The sequence below is a fragment of the Lepidochelys kempii genome, chromosome 2 (genome assembly GCF_965140285.1).
Source record: "Lepidochelys kempii isolate rLepKem1 chromosome 2, rLepKem1.hap1, whole genome shotgun sequence".
In the NCBI taxonomy this organism is placed as follows: domain Eukaryota; kingdom Metazoa; phylum Chordata; order Testudines; family Cheloniidae; genus Lepidochelys; species Lepidochelys kempii.
This window is the reverse complement of record NC_136381.1, coordinates 6,489,943-6,513,228: the sequence shown is the minus strand read 5'-3', so window position 1 is coordinate 6,513,228 and position 23,286 is coordinate 6,489,943. Positions and strand designations below refer to the sequence as shown.

General features: G+C 46.4%; 1 protein-coding gene across 3 annotated transcripts in view; it reads left to right on the top strand.

Moving 5' to 3' along the window:
* Nucleotides 1-23,286, top strand: part of ADGRB1 (adhesion G protein-coupled receptor B1) — a 385,515-nt gene that overhangs the window by 172,920 nt on the left and 189,309 nt on the right. For all 3 annotated transcript variants that reach the window (XM_073329982.2, XM_073329980.2, XM_078851413.1), the window contains exons 3-4: nt 9,175-9,333; nt 23,043-23,150. In XM_073329982.2, coding sequence (XP_073186083.1) covers nt 9,175-9,333; nt 23,043-23,150 — 267 coding nt within the window. The remainder of the gene's footprint in view (nt 1-9,174; nt 9,334-23,042; nt 23,151-23,286) is intronic.

Below are 23,286 nucleotides of genomic sequence, written 5' to 3'. Positions count from 1 at the left end.
GGGCCGCCTGACTGGCCACCCCGCCTGGCTGGCCGAGGACGTCAGCAAACCCGCTCGTAAACCCAACAGCAGCAACTGATCTCTGGCTGCTCTGTGTGTATGCCCCCAGCTGCAATCCTGCCTTGTTCCCAGCCTTGGTCTTACCCTGTCCCCGTCTCCATCCGCTCCAGCTCTACTTCCCTGTGTTTTTCCTGACTTTGGCCCTGACCCCTGGCTTCAATCCTGACTCTGACCCATTGGCTCCAGCATGCGAATCCTGCTCCGACACTAGGCCTGACCACCCATGTCCTGGTTTGTGACAAAGGGAAGGTTAAGTGTGGACTTGATCATGGTCTAGAAGTAGCTACATGGGAAAGAGATTTCTGACATTAGATGGCTCTTTATTCTAGCAGCAAAACTGCATAACATCCAATGGTTGGAGGTGGAAACGAAACAAATTCAGATTAGGAATAAGATGCACATTGTTAATAGTGAGGGTAATTAACCACTGGAACGAATACCTAGGGATGTGGTGGTGGATTCTCCATCACGCGGGTTTTTTAAATCAAGGCTAGACTTCTTTCTAAAAGATCTGCTCTAGCTGAAACAGAAGTTATGGGCTTGATGCTGGGATTACTGAGAGATGTTCTGTGGCCTATGGGATGAAGGAGCTCAGTCTGGATGATCATGATGGTCTCCTCTGGCCTTGAAGTCTATCAACCTAGTAAGGCAGGATGGTGTTGTGGTTCAGGGATTGGCTTAACCTCATACTTCCCATGTGACTTGGGCAAGTCACTTCATCTGTCCGGTGCTTCAGGTTCTGTGTAGAATGGCGACAGTAGCACTTCCGACAGGTTTCAGAGTAGCAGCCGTGTTAGTCTGTATTCGCAAAAAGAAAAGGAGTACTTGTGGCACCTTAGAGACTAAACAATTTATTTGAGCATGAGCTTTCGTGAGCTACAGCTCACTTCATCGGATGCATACCGTGGAAACTGCAGCAGACTTTATATACACACAGAGATCATGAAACAATACCTCCTCCCACCCCACTCTCCTGCTGGTAATAGCTTATCTAAAGTGATCATCAAGTTGGGCCATTTCCAGCACAAATCCAGGTTTTCTCACCCTCCACCCCCCCACACACAAACTCATTCTCCTGCTGGTAATAGCCCATCCAAAGTGACAACTCTCTACACAATCTGCATGGTAATCAAGGTGGGCCATTTCTTGCACAAATCCAGGTTCTCTCACCCCCTCACCCCCCTCCAAAAACCACACACACAAACTCACTATCCTGCTGGTAATAGCTCATCCAAAGTGACCACTCTCCCTACAATGTGCATGATAATCAAGGTGGGCCATTTCCAGCACAAATCCAGGTTTTCTCACCCCCCCAGCCCCATACACACACAAACTCACTCTCCTGCTGGTAATAGCTCATCCAAAGTGACCACTCTCCCTACAATGTGCATGGTAATCAAGGTGGGCCATGTCCAGCACAAATCCAGGCTTTCTCACCCCCCATCTTTTTTTTCCCGCCGGGGGCACACACACACACACACAAACTCACTCTCCTGCTGGCAATAGCTCATCCAAACTGACCACTCTCCAAGTTTAAATCCAAGTTTAACCAGAACATCTGGGGGGGGGGGGAGTAGGAAAAAACAAGGGGAAATAGGCTACCTTGCATAATGACTTAGCCACTCCCAGTCTCTATTTAAGCCTAAATTAATAGTATCCAATTTGCAAATGAATTCCAATTCAGCAGTTTCTCGCTGGAGTCTGGATTTGAAGTTTTTTTGTTTTAAGATAGCGACCTTCATGTCTGTGATTGCGTGACCAGAGAGATTGAAGTGTTCTCCGACTGGTTTATGAATGTTATAATTCTTGACATCTGATTTGTGTCCATTTATTCTTTTACGTAGAGACTGTCCAGTTTGACCAATGTAAATGGCAGAGGGGCATTGCTGGCACATGATGCCATATATCACATTGGTGGATGTGCAGGTGAACGAGCCTCTGATAGTGTGGCTGATGTTATTAGGCCCTGTGATGGTGTCCCCTGAATACATATGTGGGGCACAGTTGGCAACGGGCCTTGTTGCAAGGATAAGTTCCTGGGTTAGTGGTTCTGTTGTGTGGTATGTGGTTGTTGGTGAGTATTTGCTTCAGACAAATATTCAGTATTTGCTTGCCTACAGACAGCCCCGCAACCTGAAGCAAATACTCATTACCTAGGGAGGTGGTAGAATCTCCTTCCTTAGAGGTATTTAAGGTCAGGCTTGACAAAGCCCTGGCTGGGATGATTTAACTGGGAATTGATCCTGCTTCGAGCAGGGGGTTGGACTAGATGACCTTCTGGGGTCCCTTCCAACCCTGATATTCTATGATTCTGTGTGCCAGTAATGCCCCTCTGCCATTTACATTGGTCAAACTGGACAGTCTCTACGTAAAAGAATAAATGGACACAAATCAGATGTCAAGAATTATAACATTCATAAACCAGTCGGAGAACACTTCAATCTCTCTGGTCACGCAATCACAGACATGAAGGTCGCTATCTTAAAACAAAAAAACTTCAAATCCAGACTCCAGCGAGAAACTGCTGAATTGGAATTCATTTGCAAATTGGATACTATTATTTTAGGCTTAAATAGAGACTGGGAGTGGCTAAGTCATTATGCAAGGTAGCCTATTTCCCCTTGTTTTTTCCTACCCCCCCCCAAACGTTCTGGTTAAACTTGGATTTAAACTTGGAGAGTGGTCAGTTTGGATGAGCTATTGCCAGCAGGAGAGTGAGTTTGTGTGTGTGAGTGTGTCCCCCGGGGGGGAAAAAAGGGGGGGGTGAGAAAGCCTGGATTTGTGCTGGACATGGCCCACCTTGATTACCATGAACATTGTAGGGAGAATGGTCACTTTGGATGAGCTATTACCAGCAGGAGAGTGAGTTTGTGTGTGTATGGGGCTGGGGGGGTGAGAAAACCTGGATTTGTGCTGGAAATGGCCCACCTTGATTATCATGCACATTGTAGGGAGAGTGGTCACTTTAGATGAGCTATTACCAGCAGGATAGTGAGTTTGTGTGTGTGGTTTTTGGAGGGGGGTGAGGGGGTGAGAGAACCTGGATTTGTGCAGGAAATGGCCCACCTTGATTACCATGCAGATTGTGTAGAGAGTTGTCACTTTGGATGGGCTATCACCAGCAGCAGAGTGAGTTTGTGTGTGGGGGGGTGGAGGGTGAGAAACCCTGGATTTGTGCTGGAAATATCCCAACTTGATGATCACTTTAGATAAGCTATTACCAGCAGGACAGTGGGGTGGGAGGAGGTATTGTTTCATGATCTCTGTGTGTATATAAAGTCTGCTGCAGTTTCCACGGTATGCATCCGATGAAGTGAGCTGTAGCTCACGAAAGCTCATGCTCAAATAAATTGGTTAGTCTCTAAGGTGCCACAAGTCCTCCTTTTCTAGTAGCACTTCCCTATCTCCAAGGGTTGTTGTGAAGATAAAAGCTATTAATGATCGTGAGGTGCTCTGGTACTCTGGTGATGAGGGCCACATGGGTACCTAGGTAGATAATGTACAGATCTCTAAGCACTGCAGTGACTGTACGTGGTCACTGCACCTTTAAAACATGAAACACATTGGGATGCCCAGTTCAGAAGAGACCTGTCAACTGGAAGTAGCTGCAGCTGGTGCTGGTGGGAGTCTGAGTGCCCAAATGAAGTGGGGCTGGATGTGGCTTGTAAACAAAGACTGTCTCGCTGTGCTGACTGGATTGTTTTGGTTTCTTTAATGCCTTGCTGTTGTTGTCTGTAGCCAATTAAAATAATTGTCATTAAATTAAAAGGCACGATTGACTGATTGGATTTTGGGAGATGTAACAGCTGGCAGCTGTGAAGTTTATCTCCGGATCTTGATGTGAATTGCCTCAAAGTTCAAGCAGTGACCTGATGTCTTATTTCAGTTCACCGGCATCTTCACACAGGGGGAAACTGCCATGCATGGCATTGTGAGTTCAGTATAACTATCCCAAAGACCTCTACAGTTTAATGACAGAGTTCCAGGAGGAAGTAGGCCAGCCTAGCACTAAAACCAGTTGGGTGTCATAAATTGAGATGGGTGAATTTTTTTCAGTGAATAATTTATTCACTGAAAAATGCAGTTTCAGGTCAACCAAATGGTTCATAAATTCGGATCGAATTAGGTGAATAGTTCTGGCTGAAAAAGATGCGGGGGGGGGGCAGAATTCCAAAAAAGTGGAAATATTTTGATGTTTCATTTAGAAAATTAGTTAAATGTAACTCTTTTTTAAAAAAAGAACTCCCCCCAAATGGGTGAAAAAAATCCCCCAAATGAAACAAAATGTTTTGTTCAACTTGAAACTATTTTTTCCCGATTTTTTGTTTCAGCCACTGACCTCCAAAAAATGAATTATTTGCCTAGCTCTAATCATAAGTGATCCTCATAACAGCTGGTTTTAAATAGAATGAGGAGGATCCAAATGCTCTTTACAGAGTGATTAAAGGCCAATAGTGGGTTGTATTCACAAGATCATTCAGAATGTTCCTGTTGCCAGCCGTTTCACGTTTTGTAGTATGTAGCCTCGTGAAATGTACGTGCTGGATCGGGATCATTCTGTCGGAGAAAACCAGAGCCATTTCTGAGCAAAACTATGCGTGTGATCACTGCCATTTCCGAGTTATGAATGCGGGGTTGAACTGGGGAACTCCAGAGCTAAAAGCATGAGCTGCCATGACTTGGATTGAAGGACTAAGGGCCAGGTTTTTAAAGGCATTTAGGTGCCTATAGAAGCAGACAGGCCTCCTAGTGAGATTTGCAAAGGCGCCTAAACAGTTAGTCACCTAACCCCCATCAAAGTCAATACCTTTGAAAATTTGACCCTAAATCTCCTCAAATCAGCCGTAAGAGACTCCTCTTCTCTGTTGATTGAGGACAGAGGGCAACGCATGACCCACACTGATCAGTGGGTTACATTTGCACTGGGAGAACTGGTGAAATGGGGTTCAGTGGGAAAAAGGGACCATCTGCATGGAGTCCCATTGACTTCAAGGGGATTCTGCCTGGCCAAAAGGGTCTGGCCATGTGGATCACTTTGCAGTACTGGGTGCTAATTTTAGACCTATTGCTCTGCGTGGAGAGTGAGAAGGTTTACAACAGTAGGATCATATGGTAAATCAGTTTAGGTATGTGCATATCTTGGTGGAGATGGTATAAATACTTAGATATTTAGGAACTTCCTTCACCTCTCCTGGTTGGAGCCCAGAAGTGCAAAGCAAGCTGGGAAATACACGATGGGGGTAGAGTGCAATACAAGTTATCCATTTTTTTTCACCCCTGAAAAAGAGGCTTGCTTCCTGTTGTAAGGTTGAGAACATGGCAGTTCTTATTTTATCTGAACCAGCTCAGCTGTTTTAGCGGTGCACAAAGGGTTAAGAAACCAGGTGTCTGAAAGAAGACGCTAGTTAGAAGGAATCTCATTCCCAGGGCCAGATACTGGGGAGATTCTATTAATTAATTAGAGTAAGCAGGAGCATTGAAGCCAGCCTCACTTTATAGTTTTTATGGTTTTTAATGCTACCATAATGGATTGCATCGTAAAATGCAGGCCTGTTTCAATAACCCATCATGAAGGAGGGGGCCCTTTGATTGGCAATCGGTTTGGATGACAGAAGTGTATTTTGTTTAGCACACTGATATGAAATTACCTTTTGATGCATTTGAGCAATTATGCATTTTGCTTAACAGTGAATCGAAAAGTGTCTCAGATGAATTAATCACTGACCTAACGATGGCTGCATGGTGCCTGCCTTTGCCGCTCCCCCCCTACTTCAACTCAACAAGAGGAGGGGAAAAAATCCTTCTGATAGTGTGTGCGAAGACTTTATTAGCCCTTGTCTGGTTAAATGTGTCTGGTTACAGATATCCTATTGATCAGCTTGAGCAAGACATCAGGGTACCTGCCAGTCTATCACTAGCCTTTGACGTGTTGGAAACACAATCCGTCTCCCATGAGGAAACGGAAGAGACAAGCCTTCCCATTAACGCACAGCATTAAGAATGACACTGGCAGGGAAAGTGACTTTCAAGGGAAAGAAAATCTCCGTGAAAGTCAAATGCAAGCAATCTGCTATGGGCCAGTAACAACCTACCCATCCCACTGCTGAGACTATTACAAACCATCTGACAGACAGGGTCATTATCCTGGGGTTACATCCTATAGGTTCTTATACCGCCCTCATCACCATAGTGCCTGAGCACCTTCCAGCAGTGCATTAAGCAATGAGGCCAACATCTGCCATGTGCTTGTTTTCTGCTAGTATTATTTGCCATGATTGCAGCAATTCAGAGCACAGGTGACCCGGGGGGTCATATTTATGGAGGCGTAGCAAAACAGTGATTATGTGTTGTTATAATGCCTGATTTGAAGCCCATTGAACCCAAGTGAAAGATTCCCATAGATTTCAATCAGGCCCAGAGTGAAAGAATTCCTGGTAAAAATCTAAACACAGTTGTTTAACACGCTGATGCAGAAAAACTGGAGGGGGGTCGGAGAGATCATCTAAAAAATATTGTTCTTATTCAGCTGGGGAGCAGCTTGGGGCAGGAATGATCTGTTTTATGCTTTGTACTGCTCTAGGCATGCTGCGAGAACATGGGAAATGATGGCCCGAGGGCTGGAAGGCATGACTTATTAGGAAAGAAGAATGAAATATGCGTCTCGTGTGTGATAGTTAAAGAGGGACATCATAATCCCCGTGAAGGAGATGGGGGGGGGGGGTTATTTGGCGTAGAAGGAGACTGGGGTGAAATTAAAAAAGAAAAGAAAATGTTCCCTGAATATCAGTAACAGTGAGAGATGTCAGCCTGCAGAATAGTCTCTCAAAGGAGGCGAATAAACCCCTTCCCTGAAGACTTAAAGCTAGTCTGGATAAAGCACAGGAAAATAGGAACTGTGATCCATAAACCCTAGGTGCAATTCCTAGCTCTGCCACAGTCTCACTGTATGATGTTGAGTCAGTCACTTAACTCACCTCCCTGTGCAGCATTTTCCCAGTTGTAAAACAGGGTAATAATAATATTCCCTTTCTCTCCCGCTTTGCCTGCTGTCTCGTCCGTTTAGAATGTAAGCTTCTCAGCTCAGGCACTGTCTGACTGTGTCCGGGTACTGCACCGAGAATGATGCAGCCCTGATCTCGGTTGGGAGCTGTCGGAGCTATTGCAATGTAAATTACAACGGTACAGGGAAGAGTCCTGCAGTGGCTTGTGGGACAACGGGCTGGATGAATCACAGGCTCAGTTGCTTCTGTGGTTTCTGTAGTTCCGTGAAAGAATTAAAAACAATTTTTCCTCTATTTGATTTTTATTTAAAAAAAATCTAAATTAAGCAAATGAGCTCGTTCTCTTTTGTTTGTGCCTGAGTGCCACCCGGTCGCTATGCTTTTTCCCCAGCTGACGCCAACCCGACCTGTGCCAGCTTCAGATAATTAGAGAGAGGGAGCAGCAGAATAGACAAACACACGGAAACAGACACCGATTTAATGAAGGTCGACCCCTGTTTTAGCTGTGTGTTCAGGAGAACAATGGGGGATGAGAAAACCGCTCAGAGGGGGTCCCAGAACTGTTAGTGGTATCCAGGTTTGAAACAGCAAGCACAGATGCCCTATCTCTGACTTGTTAAATACACCAAATAGGAAGCAAACTGATTACCAGGGGAGGCAGGAGATTCTCCATCCCTTGAAGTGTCTAAATCGGGCCTGGATGTCTTTCTAAACAGAAACTCTAGTTCGGCCACAAGTTGCTGGGATTGATGCAGAGATGAGTGAGTTAAGTTCTCTGGGCTGTGTTATGCAGCAGGTCAGAGCAGACGATCATAAGGGTCCCTTCCGGCTTTTAAAATCTGTGACTGTAACACAGACGGCATTGATTCTTGGGCAGCCTAATGGTGAGGCTAATGCTGGAGTGGGTCATGAAGCCTGAACTGCCCGTGTGCCCCTAGAAGGAATAACCCTACAGTGATGAGTTTTACATCCCTTGGCATGGGAGAAGGAACATTGTCATGGGCTGCAGTATTCTGTGGATAAATGGAGCACTTCTGACTCCAGCACTAAGCATGCTTCCAAGGGAGAGTCAAACAGCTCCCTCGATCACCTCCAAATGGGTCATGCTCAGATTTAAAACACTCCTTATTTACTGGCTTTCCACTGGATTGTAAAACCCTGCTGGGGGCCAGTCATTACCCCAGCCCCTTTCTCTCTAAATACAGGTTTCAGAGTAGCAGCCATGTTAGTCTGTATTCGCTAAAAGAAAAGGAGGTCTTGTGGCACCTTAGAGACTAACAAATTTATTTGAGCATAAGCTTTCGTGAGCTACAGCTCACTTCATTGGATGCATCCGATGAAGTGAGCTGTAGCTCACGAAAGCTTATGCTCAAATAAATTTGTTAGTCTCTAAGGTGCCACAAGACCTCCTTTTCTTTTCTCTCTAAAGTGAACGTGGGTACAGAAGTGTTTGCATGTCCTGCTGCAGTGACTGGGAGGAAACATTTCTGATGGGTTTCAGAGAGAATACAGCACCTCGAATACAACAGAGTTGGTGAACGAGGGTGGTGGGCAAATGTGTTTCCGTGTGTGTGTGTGTGTGTGTGTGTGTGTGTGAGAGAGAGAGAGAGAGAGAGAGCAGCGCTGCCTCCTGCTGGAGGGAATCGGGGCTCTGTGTGTGTGTGCAAAGAGAGATGAAGCCCTTGACACAGGGTCCATGTGTGTCAAACCCCATGGGCAGATTTTGGATAATCCATCCCAGGTGGTGCAATGGAAAGAATTGCTCCTGAGGATTCTCTGCATGGGGCAAGGTTCACAGCGATGCTTTCGCAGTGTCCAGAAAGGGGAGATGCACTCCATCAGGAGGGGAAGCTCTCATCATGACCCAAATCAAGGAAGTGGGGGAGCTTTCGGCAATGGAACTGCAGCCCTCCACCCCACCCCTGCACTATACTCCCTGCCTGCGCCCTACGCCAGTTCTAATCCCGCTTTATTGGAAAGGTCAGCAATGGATGCTACTTGGTGGCCTTTAGGGTCTGCTGTAGAATTTCCTACTTCTCCCCCTTGCCTACTGCTTCTTCCCCACCACCCAAGAAAGCTGACGCTGATGGTGCTTTTTCTGGGTTTTGCTTAGGTGGCTGGAACCCTTGGTCCGCTTGGGGAGACTGTACTCGAGACTGTGGGGGTGGTCTCCAAACACGCACCCGAACCTGCCAGCCCATTCCCGAGGAAGGCCTTATCTGCGAAGGAGTGCTGGAGGAAGGAAGACTGTGCAATAGAAAAGCATGCAATAGTAAGTGGGGCATGTTCCAATGCACGGGGGCGAGCCATCCGGTCTCCTAATCATAGTCTGTCGCAGTCAGTAATGAAGGTGTTTCAGACACAGGGTGAAATTGTTCAAAGACTGCATCTGACTAACAGTGCATGCTAACGTGCCAAGGAAATGTGATGCTGGGGTGTGCAAAATGCACATGTTCATAGCCCTGCCATTGCCTACGCAACCATCTTTCACATAACTTGCCTTTCTGTGACTCAGTTTCCCCATCTGTAAAAGTTCCTCCTCCTTTGTAAAGCACTTTGAGAATTTACAAATAAGAAATGCCCAGCAATACTGATAAACAGAGCAAAACCTGGTTTCTAGACTAGTGGATAGACAGGGCAGGAATTTCAGAAAGGCAGATCTCTGTAGGGACTAGAATCCTCTCTGTGCACACTGTCCCTTAGGGTCTGTCTACATGAACACAAAGCCCGGGCTTTGACTCAGGTTGGAGCCGAAGCCCCCTTTCCGTCCACATACAAATCAGTCTGACTCAAGTCAGCAAGCATGCAGGACTGGGGTCCTAGGATCCTGCTCAGGGGGGCAGGTCAGAGCCCGAGTTCTGCTGTGACTGAGGTCTAAACCCTGTCATTTTGCAATGTGGACACAGCCAAGCTGCAGACCTGAGTCAGAAGGTCTGCATTGTGCAGGATGGACATGTCAGCATGGCTATGAGACCTGGTTCAGCAATTGTAAGCCCTGGTTTGCAATGCAATGTGGACACAGCCAAGCTGCAGACCTGAGTCAGAAGGTCTGCATTGTGCAGGACGGACATGTCAGCATGGCTATGAGACCTGGGTTCATCAATTGTAAGCCCCCTGGTTTGCAATGCAATGTGGATGCTCAAGCATGGAGCCCAGGACCCACAGACCCATATTTACAGTGCAGTGTAGACATATTAGTGTTGCCACTTTCTCTAGAGCAGGGGTGGGCAAAATATGGCTCAAGGGCCGCATCCGGCCCTCCAGATGTTTTAATCCTGCCCTCGAGCTCCCGCCAGGAAGCAGGGTCAGGGGCTTGCCCTGCTCCAGCCGGGGTGCGGGGTTAGGGGCTTGCCCCGCTCCATGCGGCTCCCAGAAGCAGTGGCATGTCCCCCCTCTGGCTCCTACACGTAGGGGCAGCCAGGGGGCTCCGCATGCTGCCCCCTGCCCCAAGAACGGCCCCCACAGCTCCTATTGTCTGGGAACCACAGCCAATGGGAGTTGCATGGGTGGCGCCTATGGACAGGGCACCGCGCAGACCCACCTGGCTGTACCTCCGCGTAGGAGTCGGAGAGGGGACATGCCGCTGCTTCTGGGGGGACATGCCGCTGCTTCTGGGAGCTGCTTGAGGTAAACACCTCCCAGAACCTTCACCCCTGACCCCCTTCCATGCCCCAACCCCATTCCCCATCCTTGATCCCCCTCCCATCCTCCAAACCCCTTGGTCCTAGCCTGGAGCTCCCTCCTGCACCCTCAACCCCTCATCCCCAGCCCCACCCCAGAGCCCGCACCCCCAGCCTGCGCCCTTACCCCCCTGCATCCCAACCCCCTGCCCCAGCCTGGAGCCCCCTCTCACACCCTGAACTCCTCATTTTCAGCCCCCCCAGAGCCCACACCCTCAGCTGGAGCCCTCACCCCCTCCCGCACCCAAACCCGCAATTTTGTGAGCATTCATGGCCTACCATACAATTTCCATACCCAGGTGTGGCTCTTGGGCCAAAAAGTTTGCCCACCCCTGCTCTAGATGATTTAGGACAATCTGCCAGTGCCAGTCAGCAGAGGGATGTTAATGATTCAAGCCTGTGTCTTCAGGCACCTTCATTTCAAATGCTTCTTTTGCATTAGCCAAGTAGGAAAAAAAAAAAAGAAATCCGAGTCTGGCTAATGTGAGCGGGTTCTGATTATAATTATTCCCTTCTTTTTTGTTTCAAATTTGGAAAGAAGTATGTTTGATTAGGTCCTCTGATGAGGCAGATAACCAGGGAAAGTTCAACTGTTTTCAAAGGCAGGGAAGTGGACTAGCTGACATAGGCGAAGTTAAAATAGAGGGATGTGAATGGATTTCTCTAATAAGGGCTAAAATGATTTCATGCATTTTTTACCACTTCCATAAAGTTAAATCATGTTGCAAGTAGGCTTTTTTTTTTTTTTTAAAGAAACTTTTTCAGTGTATTAAACTTCATCTTCTCCGGTTCCTTCAGCGGATTTGTCATTGAGGCTCCGTCTAAACTCGAGAAGTTTGGTTCATGTTTCCCACGATTGCTAGTAACTTTGGAAGCACTAGTGTGCATGGGTGGCTGGCATTTACAACTTAATATTGTCCCTTTGGTTGCGTTCTCTGAAGGAATTGAACCTGGGACCTCGGGATCTAAAAGTGCAAGGCTGCTTGAGCTAAAGGACTATTTTAGCTCAAGGCCAGTAGCAGACTCTCTTGAACATCCAAAGGTATGTCTATTCTGCAGTCAGAGGTTGGACTGCAACAAGTACAGACATATCTGAGCGAGCTTTGATCTAGATAACTAGAATAGCAATTGTTGAGCCGCATGGGCTCACTGTTCAGGTACAGATCTAGGACTGCTGTCCACATTACCATGGTTTCATTGCTAGCTAGATCAAAGCTAGTTCAGGTATGTCTACACGTGTGGCACTCACACCTCTGACTGCAGTGTAGACGCGTGCTGTATGTAATCTAGCCTGGGTGGATTTGATTTAATTCAAATCGATTTAAATCACGAGTCAGGAAGTCTCAATTTAATCATGGATTTCTACATAAAAGTGAATTCTGGAATATGCTGCTCAAACAGTTTCACTTTTGTTTCTACTGCCTGTTCCTCCCTTCTCACATTTATCTCCAGACTTCTTCCCCTTGTCCAGGTCTATTCCCCCCCCCAACAATCTTCTGTTCGTTGAACTTTTTTAAACTTTTCACTTTTAGAGAGAGGTAAGGGATTGACTCTGTGTATCCAAATTTGCAGGGGGACAATAGAGTCGATGTCTGTTATTTCTCACCTCTATATATTTATTTATTTATTTTAAAACATTTTTGCTATTAACAAGCATGTTATCTCTGGAGACACAAATCCACAGTTTGAGAACTTCAAAATTAAGCACCTCTGATGGTATCTTCTAGACTGAGCACTGAGTCCCATTGGGTAGATAGACAGATTAACCTCAATAACCTATACAGAAGCCCCTGGAACCCCAAAAGTTTGGGTCCCTAATCCATGAACTATTGGAACTCATTTACAAATTTTTTCTTAAACATTACGTGAATATATTGTCTCATCCTATAGAATTAGAATTTATAATCCCTATTCCCCAATGAGATATTTTTGAGCTATAATGTATCTTAATTAAAACTATCTTTAGATAGATTTTTTCCTCAAAGAGCATTTTATAAAAAAAATCCGATTTAAATTAAAAAAATCCGACTTAAATAAAAAAAATCTGATTTTTTTGATTAAAAAAAATCATTGATTTTTATCCACCCTGAATCTAGCCCCTAGAGCAGGGTTTTTCAACATTTTTCTTTCCGAGGCCCCCTCAACATGCTATAAAGATTCCACGGCCCACTTGTGCCACAATAACTGATTTTCTACATATAAAAACCCAGGGATGGCATTAGAGGTAGCAAGCAGGGCAATTGCCTTGGGCCCCACGCCACAGGGGCTCCCATGAAGCTACATTACTCAGGCTTCAGCTTCAGCCCCCAGTGGCAGGGCTCAGGGCCCCAGGCTTCAGCCCCATGCGGTGGGGTTCAGCTTTCTACCTGGCTGGCCCTGCTTGGTGGCCCTCCTGAAACCTGCTCACAGCCCCCTAGGGGACCCCAAACCCTGGTTGAGAACCACTGCCCTAGAGGGCAGGCAAAAATCCACACTGGGTAGGTCTGCGCTGCAATAAAAGCGTGTTGTAACTGGCCTAGATAAGCTGACTGGGGCTTGTGGGGCTAGGCCTTCGGGGCTATCAAGTTTGAGCTGGGGCTGGAGCCCTGTCTCTAAGACCCTTTGATCTCAGAGCCTGGGCTTCATCCTGCACCAGAACATCTGTACAGGGCAGTTTTATAGCCCCCCCCAGCCCAAGCCCGGGGAGCCTAAGTCAGCTGATCCCAGCCAGCTGCAGGTCTTTTATTTCATAAGAACATAAGAACAGCCACACTGGGTCAGACCAAACATCCACCAAGCCCAGTATCCTGTCTTCTGACATTGGCCAATGGCAGGTGCCCCAAAGGCAATGAACAGACAAGTTATCGTCAAGTGATCCATGCCCTGTCACCCAATCCCAGCTTCTGGCAAACAGAGGTTAGGGACACCTTTCCTGCCCATCCTGGCTAATAGCCATTGATGGACCTATCTTCCATGAATCTATCTAGCTCCCTTTTGAATCCCTTTATAGTACTGGCCTTCACAACACCCTCTGGCAAGGAGTTCCAGAGGTTGACAGTGCATTGTGTGAAAAAATACTTTCTTTTGTTTGTTTTAAACTGGCTACCTATTAATTTCATTTGGTGGCCCCTTGTTCTTGTATTATGAGAAGGAGTAAATAACACTTCCTTATTTACTTTCTCTATACCACTCATGATTTTATAGACCTCTATCATATCCCCCCTTACTCACCTCTTTTCCAAGCTGAAAAGTCCCAGTCTTATTAATCTCTCCTCATAGGGAAGGTGTTCTATACCCTAATAATTTTTGTTGCCCTTTTCTGAACCTTTTCCAGTTCCAATATGTCTTTTTTTGATATGGGGCAACCACATCTGCACGCAGTATTCAAAGTGTGGGCGTACCATGGGTTTATATAGAGGCAATATGATATTTTCTGTCTTTATTATCTATCCCTTTTTTGATGATTTCCAACATTCTGTTTGCTTTTTTGACTGCCGCTGCACATTGAGTGGATGATTTCAGAGAACTATCCACAATGACTCCAAGATCTTTTTCTTGAGTGGTAACAGCTAATTTAGACCCCATAATTGTATATGTATAGTTAGGATTATGTTTTCCAATCTGTATTACTTTGCATTTATCAACATTAAATTTCATCTACCATTTTGTTGCCAAGTCACCCAGTTTTGTGAGATCCTTTTGTAGCACTTCGCAGTCTGCCTGGGACTTAACTATCTTGAGTAGTTTTGTATCATCTGAAAATTTTGTCACCTCACTGTTTACTCCTTTTTCCAGATCATTTATGAATATGTTAAATGGGACTGGGCCCAGTACAGATCCCTGGGGAACACCACTATTTATCTCTTTCCATTCTGAAAGCTGACCATTTATTCCTACCCTTTGTTTTCTATCTTTTAACCAGTTACCAATTCATGAGAGAACCTTCCCTCTTATCCCATGACAGCTTATTTTGCTTAAGAGCCTTTGGTGAAGGACCTAGTCAAAGGCTTTCTGAAAGTCTAAATACACTATATCCACTGGATCTCCTTTGTCCGCATGCTTGTTGACCCCCTCAGAGAATTCTTGTAGATTGGTGAGGCATGATTTCCCTTTACAAAAACCATGTTGACTATTTCTCAACAAATTATGTTCATCTATGTGTCTGACAATTTTGTTCTTTAGGATAGTTTCAACCGATTTGCCCAGTACTGAAGTGAGGCTTACTGGCTTGTAGTTGCCAGGGTCACCTCTGGAGCCCTCTTTAATAGTACACATTAGCTATCCTCCAGTCATTTGGTACAGAAGCTGATTTAAATGATAGGTTTAAATGATGACAGTTAGTAGTCCTGCAATTTCACATTTGAGTTCCTTTGGAACTCTTGGGTGAATCCTATCAGGTCCTGGAGACTTATTACTGTTCAGTTTATCAATTTGTTCCAAAACCTCCTATAATGACACCTCAGTCTGGGACAGTTCCTCAGATCTGTCACCCAAAAAGAATGGCTCAGGTTTGGGAATCTCCCTCACATCCTCAACAGTGAAGACCGATGCAAAGAATTCATTTAGTTTCTCCGTGCTGGCCTTATCGTTAGATGGCCCGCTGTAGTTACATCTACACAGCAGGTGGGAGGTGTGAGTCCCAGCTTGGGCAGATGTACAGATGCTCGAGCCACGGGCATCTAAAAACAGCAGAGTGGCCACGGCAGCTCAGGCTAGCTATGCCTGACCCCTGGGCACATACTCGTGCGGCTAGCCCATGCTGCTCTTGCCACCACACTGCTATTTATAGGCACTAGCCTGAGCAGAGCTATGCGCATGTACATCTACCCAAGCTGCAAATGATGCCTCCCGGTTGCCATATAGACATCTCTTGTGCTAGCTGGAGCTACGTAAGCAGCATATTGAATTAGAGTAGCTTTGAGCGTGGTTAAAGAACAAGGAGGCTAAAATGCTGGCAGCTCATTGACACCGGGCTTGTGTCGCTGCTCACACTGGTGGAGCTGATCCTGTGTTAGCAACTGTGGTTAATGCTTCCCTAGTGAAGACAGGGCAATAGATAGGAGTACTCTGCGTGGGAGAATAAAGAGGAAGGATGATCTTTTGACCAACTTACGGGCCTAGGCATCTGGTCTATTTCTAGCTCCACCACTCACTGCCAGAAGCTAGGTATGAGCGACAGGGAATGGATCACTTGAAGATTACCTGTTCTGTTCATTCCCTCTGGGGCACCTGGCACTGGCCACTGTCGGTAGACAGGATACTGGGCTAGATGGACCTTCGTCTGACCCAGTAGGGCCGTTCTTATGTTCTTACGTTCTTAGTGCATGGTTGTGGGCAACTCACTTTACCCTCCCTATGACCTATAAGATAGAAATCAGAACAAATACCTTCCCGCGCTGGCTTTTGTGAGGCTCCACTCAGGAGTTGTAAGGCATTTTGGGCTCTTTGGATACACAGTGCTACAGAGTTGTTGCAAAGTCTTGTGATTGAAAGGAAACCCCTTAGCCCCACTCCTTCAGCCCTGCATCCTGCCTCAACAGAGGACCTGCTTCCACTGCTTGCAAACTGGGCTCTACATTCTTTTGCTGGTGAATCTGCCTTGTCTTTCCTGGTTGTCCATTTCCAGTGTATTTTAATTTATTTCTTCAGATCTGTTTCCAAAACTGAATGGTGACCTCCAAAGTGACTTTAACAAATTCTATGTATGCCTCCCCCTTTCGTTTCCTCCTTTTTTTGTCACACAAAGAAGGCCTGAAAGGATATTTTAAAATTCTGCTTGTTTTTATTTAGGAAATACCAGGAATTGTCAAGTCTGATCTTTCTTGGTTTTGTTGGAGTCCTTCGTAGAGGTCATAAATTCATAAAAGCCAGACGGGACCATTGTAATCATCTAGTCTGGCCTCCTGTATAATAAAGGCTACAGAACTTCCCCAAAACAATTCGTGTTTGAACTAGAACATATCGTTTTTTAAAAAATAATCCAATTGTAGGATGTAGGACTGGACTGGAAGGGACCTCAATGGATCATCTAATCCAGTCCCCTGGACTGAGGCAGGACTAACTATTATCTAGACCATCCCTGATAAGTGTTTGTCTAACCTGTTCCTAAAAACTTTCTATCTTATTTTAAAAATTGCCAGTGATGAAGAATCCACCCCAACCTTGGTAAATTGTTCCGATGATTCATTACCCTCGCTGTTAAAAATGTACACCATATTTGCAGGCTGAATTGGTCCAGCTTCTCTCTGGTCACAGAGACGTATATGGTAAGCTCCCAAACTTCTTGCCAGCACGACCCCATTTTAATGATTTATTTCCTTTCCTGACCCCAGACAGCATGCTGGGTGCCGTTTTATTCTTCAAAATGCCATTCTCCACAAAGCATCACCTCGTACGTATGGTGCATAGGAGGTCACGCAGTGCAGAGGGTGCCATTTAGTAGAGCAAAATGGTGTCCTCCATGCATCATTATCTTGCACATACTGTGCGTGTAAGGTCATGCTGTGCAGAGCAAAATGGCCTCTTCTGTCCACTACGGATTGTTGTGACCCCATCTGCTGGTGGGGTGACCCCATTTGATGTTCTGACCTACACTTTGGGAATAACTGCCTTGCCAGAAGGAACACTGACTGTTTTAAAAAGATGTCCTTTTCCACAAGTTTTCATTAGGCATTGGCGTTCAGTAGAAGTTAATTTTAAAAAAAGAATTGTAAAGAATATGACTGAAAATTCCTTTTCCTTTGAGTTGAAATTAATGAACAGATGCAACCACCAGCAGGTGACCCACCAGGTAACGACAGCCTGTAGACCTTATAGTATAGGTATTTCCATTGGCTTGACCCACTGTCTCTGCCCTCCCATGCATATCTCAAGCAGTAAAGTTTATCGCCTGCTGTTTCTCCACAATTCCCTGAAGCACCCATGGCTAAGTGATGTCCTTGGATGCAAGTGCAGGGTGCCCGTTGGCCCTAGTGCGAGCCAAGAGCAAACCTTGGTGCCTGGAGATGTCGAGGGATGACTGGACTTGAGACTGAGCACAGGCTGAAAACAAACCTTCATCTGCTAGCAGCAGCCCTGGTTAGCCAGGATCTTTTTAGCCATTCAGCTCAAAACAGTTAATCTGAAGGACAGTGTTCAGTGTTTGTTATTGTTCTCTTTGTTCCTTGCTAGAGGCAAAGAACCCGGTGATATCCTCCCTCCTAACGCAGGCAGGGAGATTTCTGCCATCTGTTGGACTTGGCCCAGAGCTGCTATTTCATATGGAAAGTGGAGCAAGATAGAAAAGGCTTTGGGGACCAGCAAGCTTGCCCTGCCTCCTTTGGATCGAAGGGGCAACAGCCCTTGTTCTAATGGCCCGGCCCTGCCATGCAGTGCTAAAAGCTCTGATCATTAACAAATTGGCATGGGGAGTGGCGCTGCTCTTCAGGAGAGGAGGCTGGCTCCGGGCGCGACGGAACTACGACAGCAGAGTGGGAAAATACAGACAGGGTATCTCACATCCTGATGCTAGTGCTGTGGGCCCCCAGAATGACCAAAGATGTCAGCAGCCCCCATTTAATCCTGGGGAATGAAACTAACAAGCGAGCCAGCTCAAAGGAAGCTATCCAGTCTGGCAGAGGCAGTGTGAAACCATCACTGACATTTATGAATATGCCGAACAGGCACATACATCTCTGCTCCTAATCTAAAGACAACCAGGGCCAAATGCTGCCCTGGGTTACACCGGTGTAAACCCAGAGCGACTTCACTGATTTCAATGGAATTGCTCTGGATTTACATGGGGGTAACAGAGAGTGGGATCTGGCCCTGAAGGTATAACATTTAGCTATGCATATGTTCAATCTGCCATTCGAAGGAGTGCGGCTCATACTCGATTTCTGCCGCCCCCAAATTCCATTAAAAATAGCCCATTTGCTGGAACCACAAAAAGAGATTAAATGTCCTTTGTGTGTGAATGTATCTGTTCCCTGCAGGAAAGTCTGGGACTCAGCAAGCTAGAACAGCATCTTGTCCTGTACGGAGGAGCCGGCTGCTGTTGCCAGCAATACTTTAATTGTATTTCTCCTTCAGAGAGCACTTCAGAAGTTTAGTAACTGGGACTCTCTGATCACACCGGGCAACATTTTCACTGATTTTGGGTGCCCAAATTGAGCTAACTGGGGCCAGCCCCTCAGCTGGCATAAGCAGTCAGAGCTCCATTGACTTAAAGGAATGACGCCCATGCCTGATTTGTAAGAGCTGCTGAAGGGGCCCCTTTCTTAATGGTCCCCCATTACTCCTAGCTCCACCTCCTTGTAGATAATGCCTCTCCTTCCTTTGTGTTTACACCACTCTGGTGTTTGTAGCCTCTTGTGGTGGCATCCCTCTTTTAGTTGTTTCTTAACCAGCAGAGAGAGCTCTTCTAATCTTTCTTCATAAATCCATCACTCCAGCCCCTTGAATATTTGTGTTGCTCTTTTCTGAATCCCTCCATTTTTTTCTGGTAACGAGGTGCAGAGGAATGAATGTGGATCCCAGCTGTGGAATGCAGACCTCCAGCTGTGGATGCCCTGGAACCATGTAGAGAAGGACTGTAATAACCTCTTTACTCTGTGTGGCAATGCCTCTTGCCTGTGCAACCTCTTTTTGCTCATCTCGCATCTTTGCAAACTCCTGTCTCATTTACTGCACACACATCCCTAGGTCTCTTTCAGCACCACTGCTGCTCAGGTCTCTCCTCCCCATTGAATATCTGTGCTGGAGATTATTGCCTTCCCCAGACATCTTTTCGAATGAGAGCCTCATTTGGTTATTTTCTGTCTATGTTTAAAACTTTTCTGGATTCCCTGGTGTCATGTCTGTGTCTGTGTCCTCCACTATTATCCACTGATCCCTGTATTACCCTCCCTCCATTCACTACATTGCCGAAGGGGCTGCTGAGTTCCATGCACCCGGGTCGCATCTGTGCCCCGTTTCTCGTGTCACTCCCCTAACAAAGCTGCTGCATACCGACTTTGGGCTGGGTCCAAATCCCATTGAGAGTTTTTTCATGGACTACACTGGGAGTTGGATCAGTCCCCCTTTATGCAGGGCGAGAGAGTGTCCCCCTGAATGACTCAGCACCACAGTGGACTATTTTTGGATGACCATTCAAAGCAATTCCAAAGAAGGCCCAGTGGGAATGTTCGTGCTTCGTGTGAAAGCGGGGCTGGATTCACCCATTTTAGACTGGAGTCACCCCCTTGATTTCAATGGAGTGACACTGGTGTAAAAGTGGAGTAAGCCAGTGGTGAATCAGACCCTTAGCGTGCAAAAGGGCTGACATTTTCCACCCGTGGTCCTGATCAGCTGTAATTGGGATGAGATTCGGCAGCTCAGACCTATCGTGTCAGCAGGGGAACAAAAGCAATCACATAACTTAGCTGAGACCAACATGAACCATCAGGAGACTCTAATCAGACAGAACTCAGACACTCCATGTCAGGTCCTGTCAGGGAACTAATCCCTTAGTGACAGGCAGGGAAAGCAATGGAACAGCACAGAGTGTGTCCCTAATGAGACCCCGTCGATAGATTAGTAAATAGACGGCTGTGGAGGGAATAAGTCAGAGACACCTTTGTCACGAGTAATCATCCCACTCCTATTTCAACTTTGATTCACCCAGCACCAGATCTAGGCCCCACTTAACGCCTGGGTCAGTCCCAAGGGCCAGATTTTCAAAAGTGCTCAGCATCCCCCGTTGTTCTCACTTAGGACAAAATTGGAGGTTAGCTCTTGTGAAAACTGGGTCCCAATTGGGGGAGCTGGGCCTTGTTGAAAATCTGGTTTTAAGAGATTTAATGGTTCTTAGGCCTCATTCTGTCCTACTGCACAGGAGTGAATTTCACCTGCATCTTCTGGGGGACTGGGGAAAAAAAAGGCACAGCTGAGATAACCCCCTCCTCCCCCCCCATTTCTGCACGTAGAAAGTCTTACTAATAGAACCTGAGATTAGTGAAATGGACTGAATTTTTAAAAGCCAATTTGCTCTATCTATTTACCGACCCACCCTTCCAAAAGCACCAGTCGCTTTTGAAAGTCATGGCCCTGGGTTTTTACACCATGTCCATTGCTGAGCTCCCAACAAATCTGTTTAAAGCTCCATAGCTAAACACAGCTGCTCATCCCTGCTTCTGCTCCCAATTTGAATGAGTTTTGAGTATGGGGGCAGCTTATGGTGGCCAAGGGATGCTGTAGATTCTCATGGTTTTGATCCTTTCAAAACTGTGGATTTAGAGTAGATTAGACTAGACTAGACTGCAGTGGTAAACAAGGGGATGGATGGATAGATTTGGGGGTAGGTATATAGGTAGGGGCCCAAAACCATACCCCACATTGGAACAGCCCTGAGTGTTCCAAGTATTCAAAATATAAACCTGAGGCCAGATCCAGATTTTCCAGTTGACCCTTATCTGGGTATTACCAAACCCCCAACCCCACACACACTTGAATACTGGGATGTTCAAAATCCAGATATCGATGCTAACGGCAACCTGAGCTCCTCTCGGATAACAGACAGACGCTGTCCATCCTCCTCCTCATTTATTTTGCTGGCAGACTGCCCATGCTGGAAGGTTAAGAGAAGTCACAGTAAACTGGTTCCAGGGCTCCTTTGCATGGATGCTGTGGGGGAAGGAGACAAGGGGGGGAATTTCAAACTGGCCTTTAATTAGGCAGCCCATATTGGCCTCCTCCGCAAACCAACCTGCTCTACACGAAGTCTGGCTCCTGGCAGGGACGCTCTGCATCCTTCTTCCCCCTCCTCTGCTTTTCCTTTTCTGATGGTGTTACAGACTCGCAACAGCACATGCCTGGAAGCTTATTAACCTTTATTAATTTTCCCAGGGTTCCCAGGACCGGATTTGTCACCACTCTCAGCCCTTGGTAGCACGCGTGCTGTTTTGAAAGGGCAAGAGGCTGTTGTGTCTCCTCAGGCAGAACGACCCTCTGTCCGGGATATTCTGTTTGGAAACAAACTGGTTGCCCAATCTTAGATTGCAAGGGCCAACTTCTGTTCTCCCTTACACCATATAATTCTGATAGAGTCAGTGGAGTTATTTCAGTTTTACCCCAAGGTAACTGAAAGCAGAATTTAGATCCTAGCAAGTCTCTCTTCCATTGTTTGTTCCTCTCTCAGGGCATTTGCATGTAGAAACCACTGTTCTGGGTGTGCCACCCACTGGATGCCACAGAGGGTATGAATCTACTTCAGGTGACAGCCAGCGTGCTCAGGGCTTAACATGGGAAGTTAGAAATGAGTTAAGCTACAGTGAACCAAGGCCACTTTCTTCTGAATAAGAGCATCCACACATGGATTAAATGCGTTTTAACTAACCTGCACTTTAAATTAGTTAATTTGGCATAACTTTCCTGCATGTCCCCATGTAGACAAGGCCTGATCCAGAGCCCACTGAACTCAATGGGAGCATTCACTGGTTTCAGTGTGCTTTGGATCAGGATTTTTGTGCTTCAGCTGAAGCAGTAGAGACTGGGGCTCTTAGCTCTGGAGCTCCTGGGTTCGATGACCGGATGTCTGGTGGTCTCTACCCTTAGCCAGTCATGTGATGGAGGCTGACAATGTTGTGTCTTCCCCTTCTCTGATCCTGAAGAATCCCCTTCCTTTGCAAGTTCCCCTCTGCCCTTCCCATCTCCACAATGCCCTGTAGATAGCTGCAGACCAAAAGCAGCTCAGAAAATAACCCAGGCAAGGTGGAGTTTTAGGCTAATACTACACTATCTAGCTCCTATATAGGACTTTCCATCGTAAAGCTCAAAGTGCCTTACCGAGCGAGGTGAGACTCATTGTCAATGCATCTCAAAGGTCAGCAGAACCCTAATGTGTACAAGGAAAGCCACAGAAACTGGCTTGTCTTAGGAACCCAATATGAAGGTGCTTGTAGTTCGCAAACACTTTTCTAGTGTGCCTAGTATTAAACTGCCCTGTATCTGTTGGTATCTGTTGATACCTCCTGGGAGTTTCCTAGAGAAGGCCATGAGAGCCCCACCACTTCACTGAAAGCTATTAAGTGAAGCTTAGGGGATGGATGAAACGGGTCCCAGTGCCTCTAAATGCTCAAGCCCCTGGTTCGACGGCAGCCCAGGCCAATGATCTGGCTCAGGAGCTAACACTGACAGGGGAGGGGTGTGATGTCTGTGAAGCAAATCAGCGGTGCTGGGACTCTGAGATCCGTGCTCCCGAACTGGGCTTTGCTGTTGGTTGTTGTTACCTCAAATGTAATTTTGTAGTGAAAGATCTTACTGCGTGAACCCAGGTTTATTTACGTGACCCATTGCCTTGCCATAGCCAATGGACGCTATAATTCCAGAAGCCAGTCGCTGAGGTCCACAGATAACAGAAAGCGAGAGGATGTTGACGAACTGCAGCAGTATGGATACCCTGCACCTCAAATAGGTAAGTTCTGAACTAAGGCAAAAATCTCCAGTTCCTTTGGTGGGGCTGGGACCTGGATTTCCAGGCAGAGTTGGGGTCAGCATAACCCCATCCCACTGTTTCTAAGGGGTTCGTACTGCTACCCATCACCATAGTA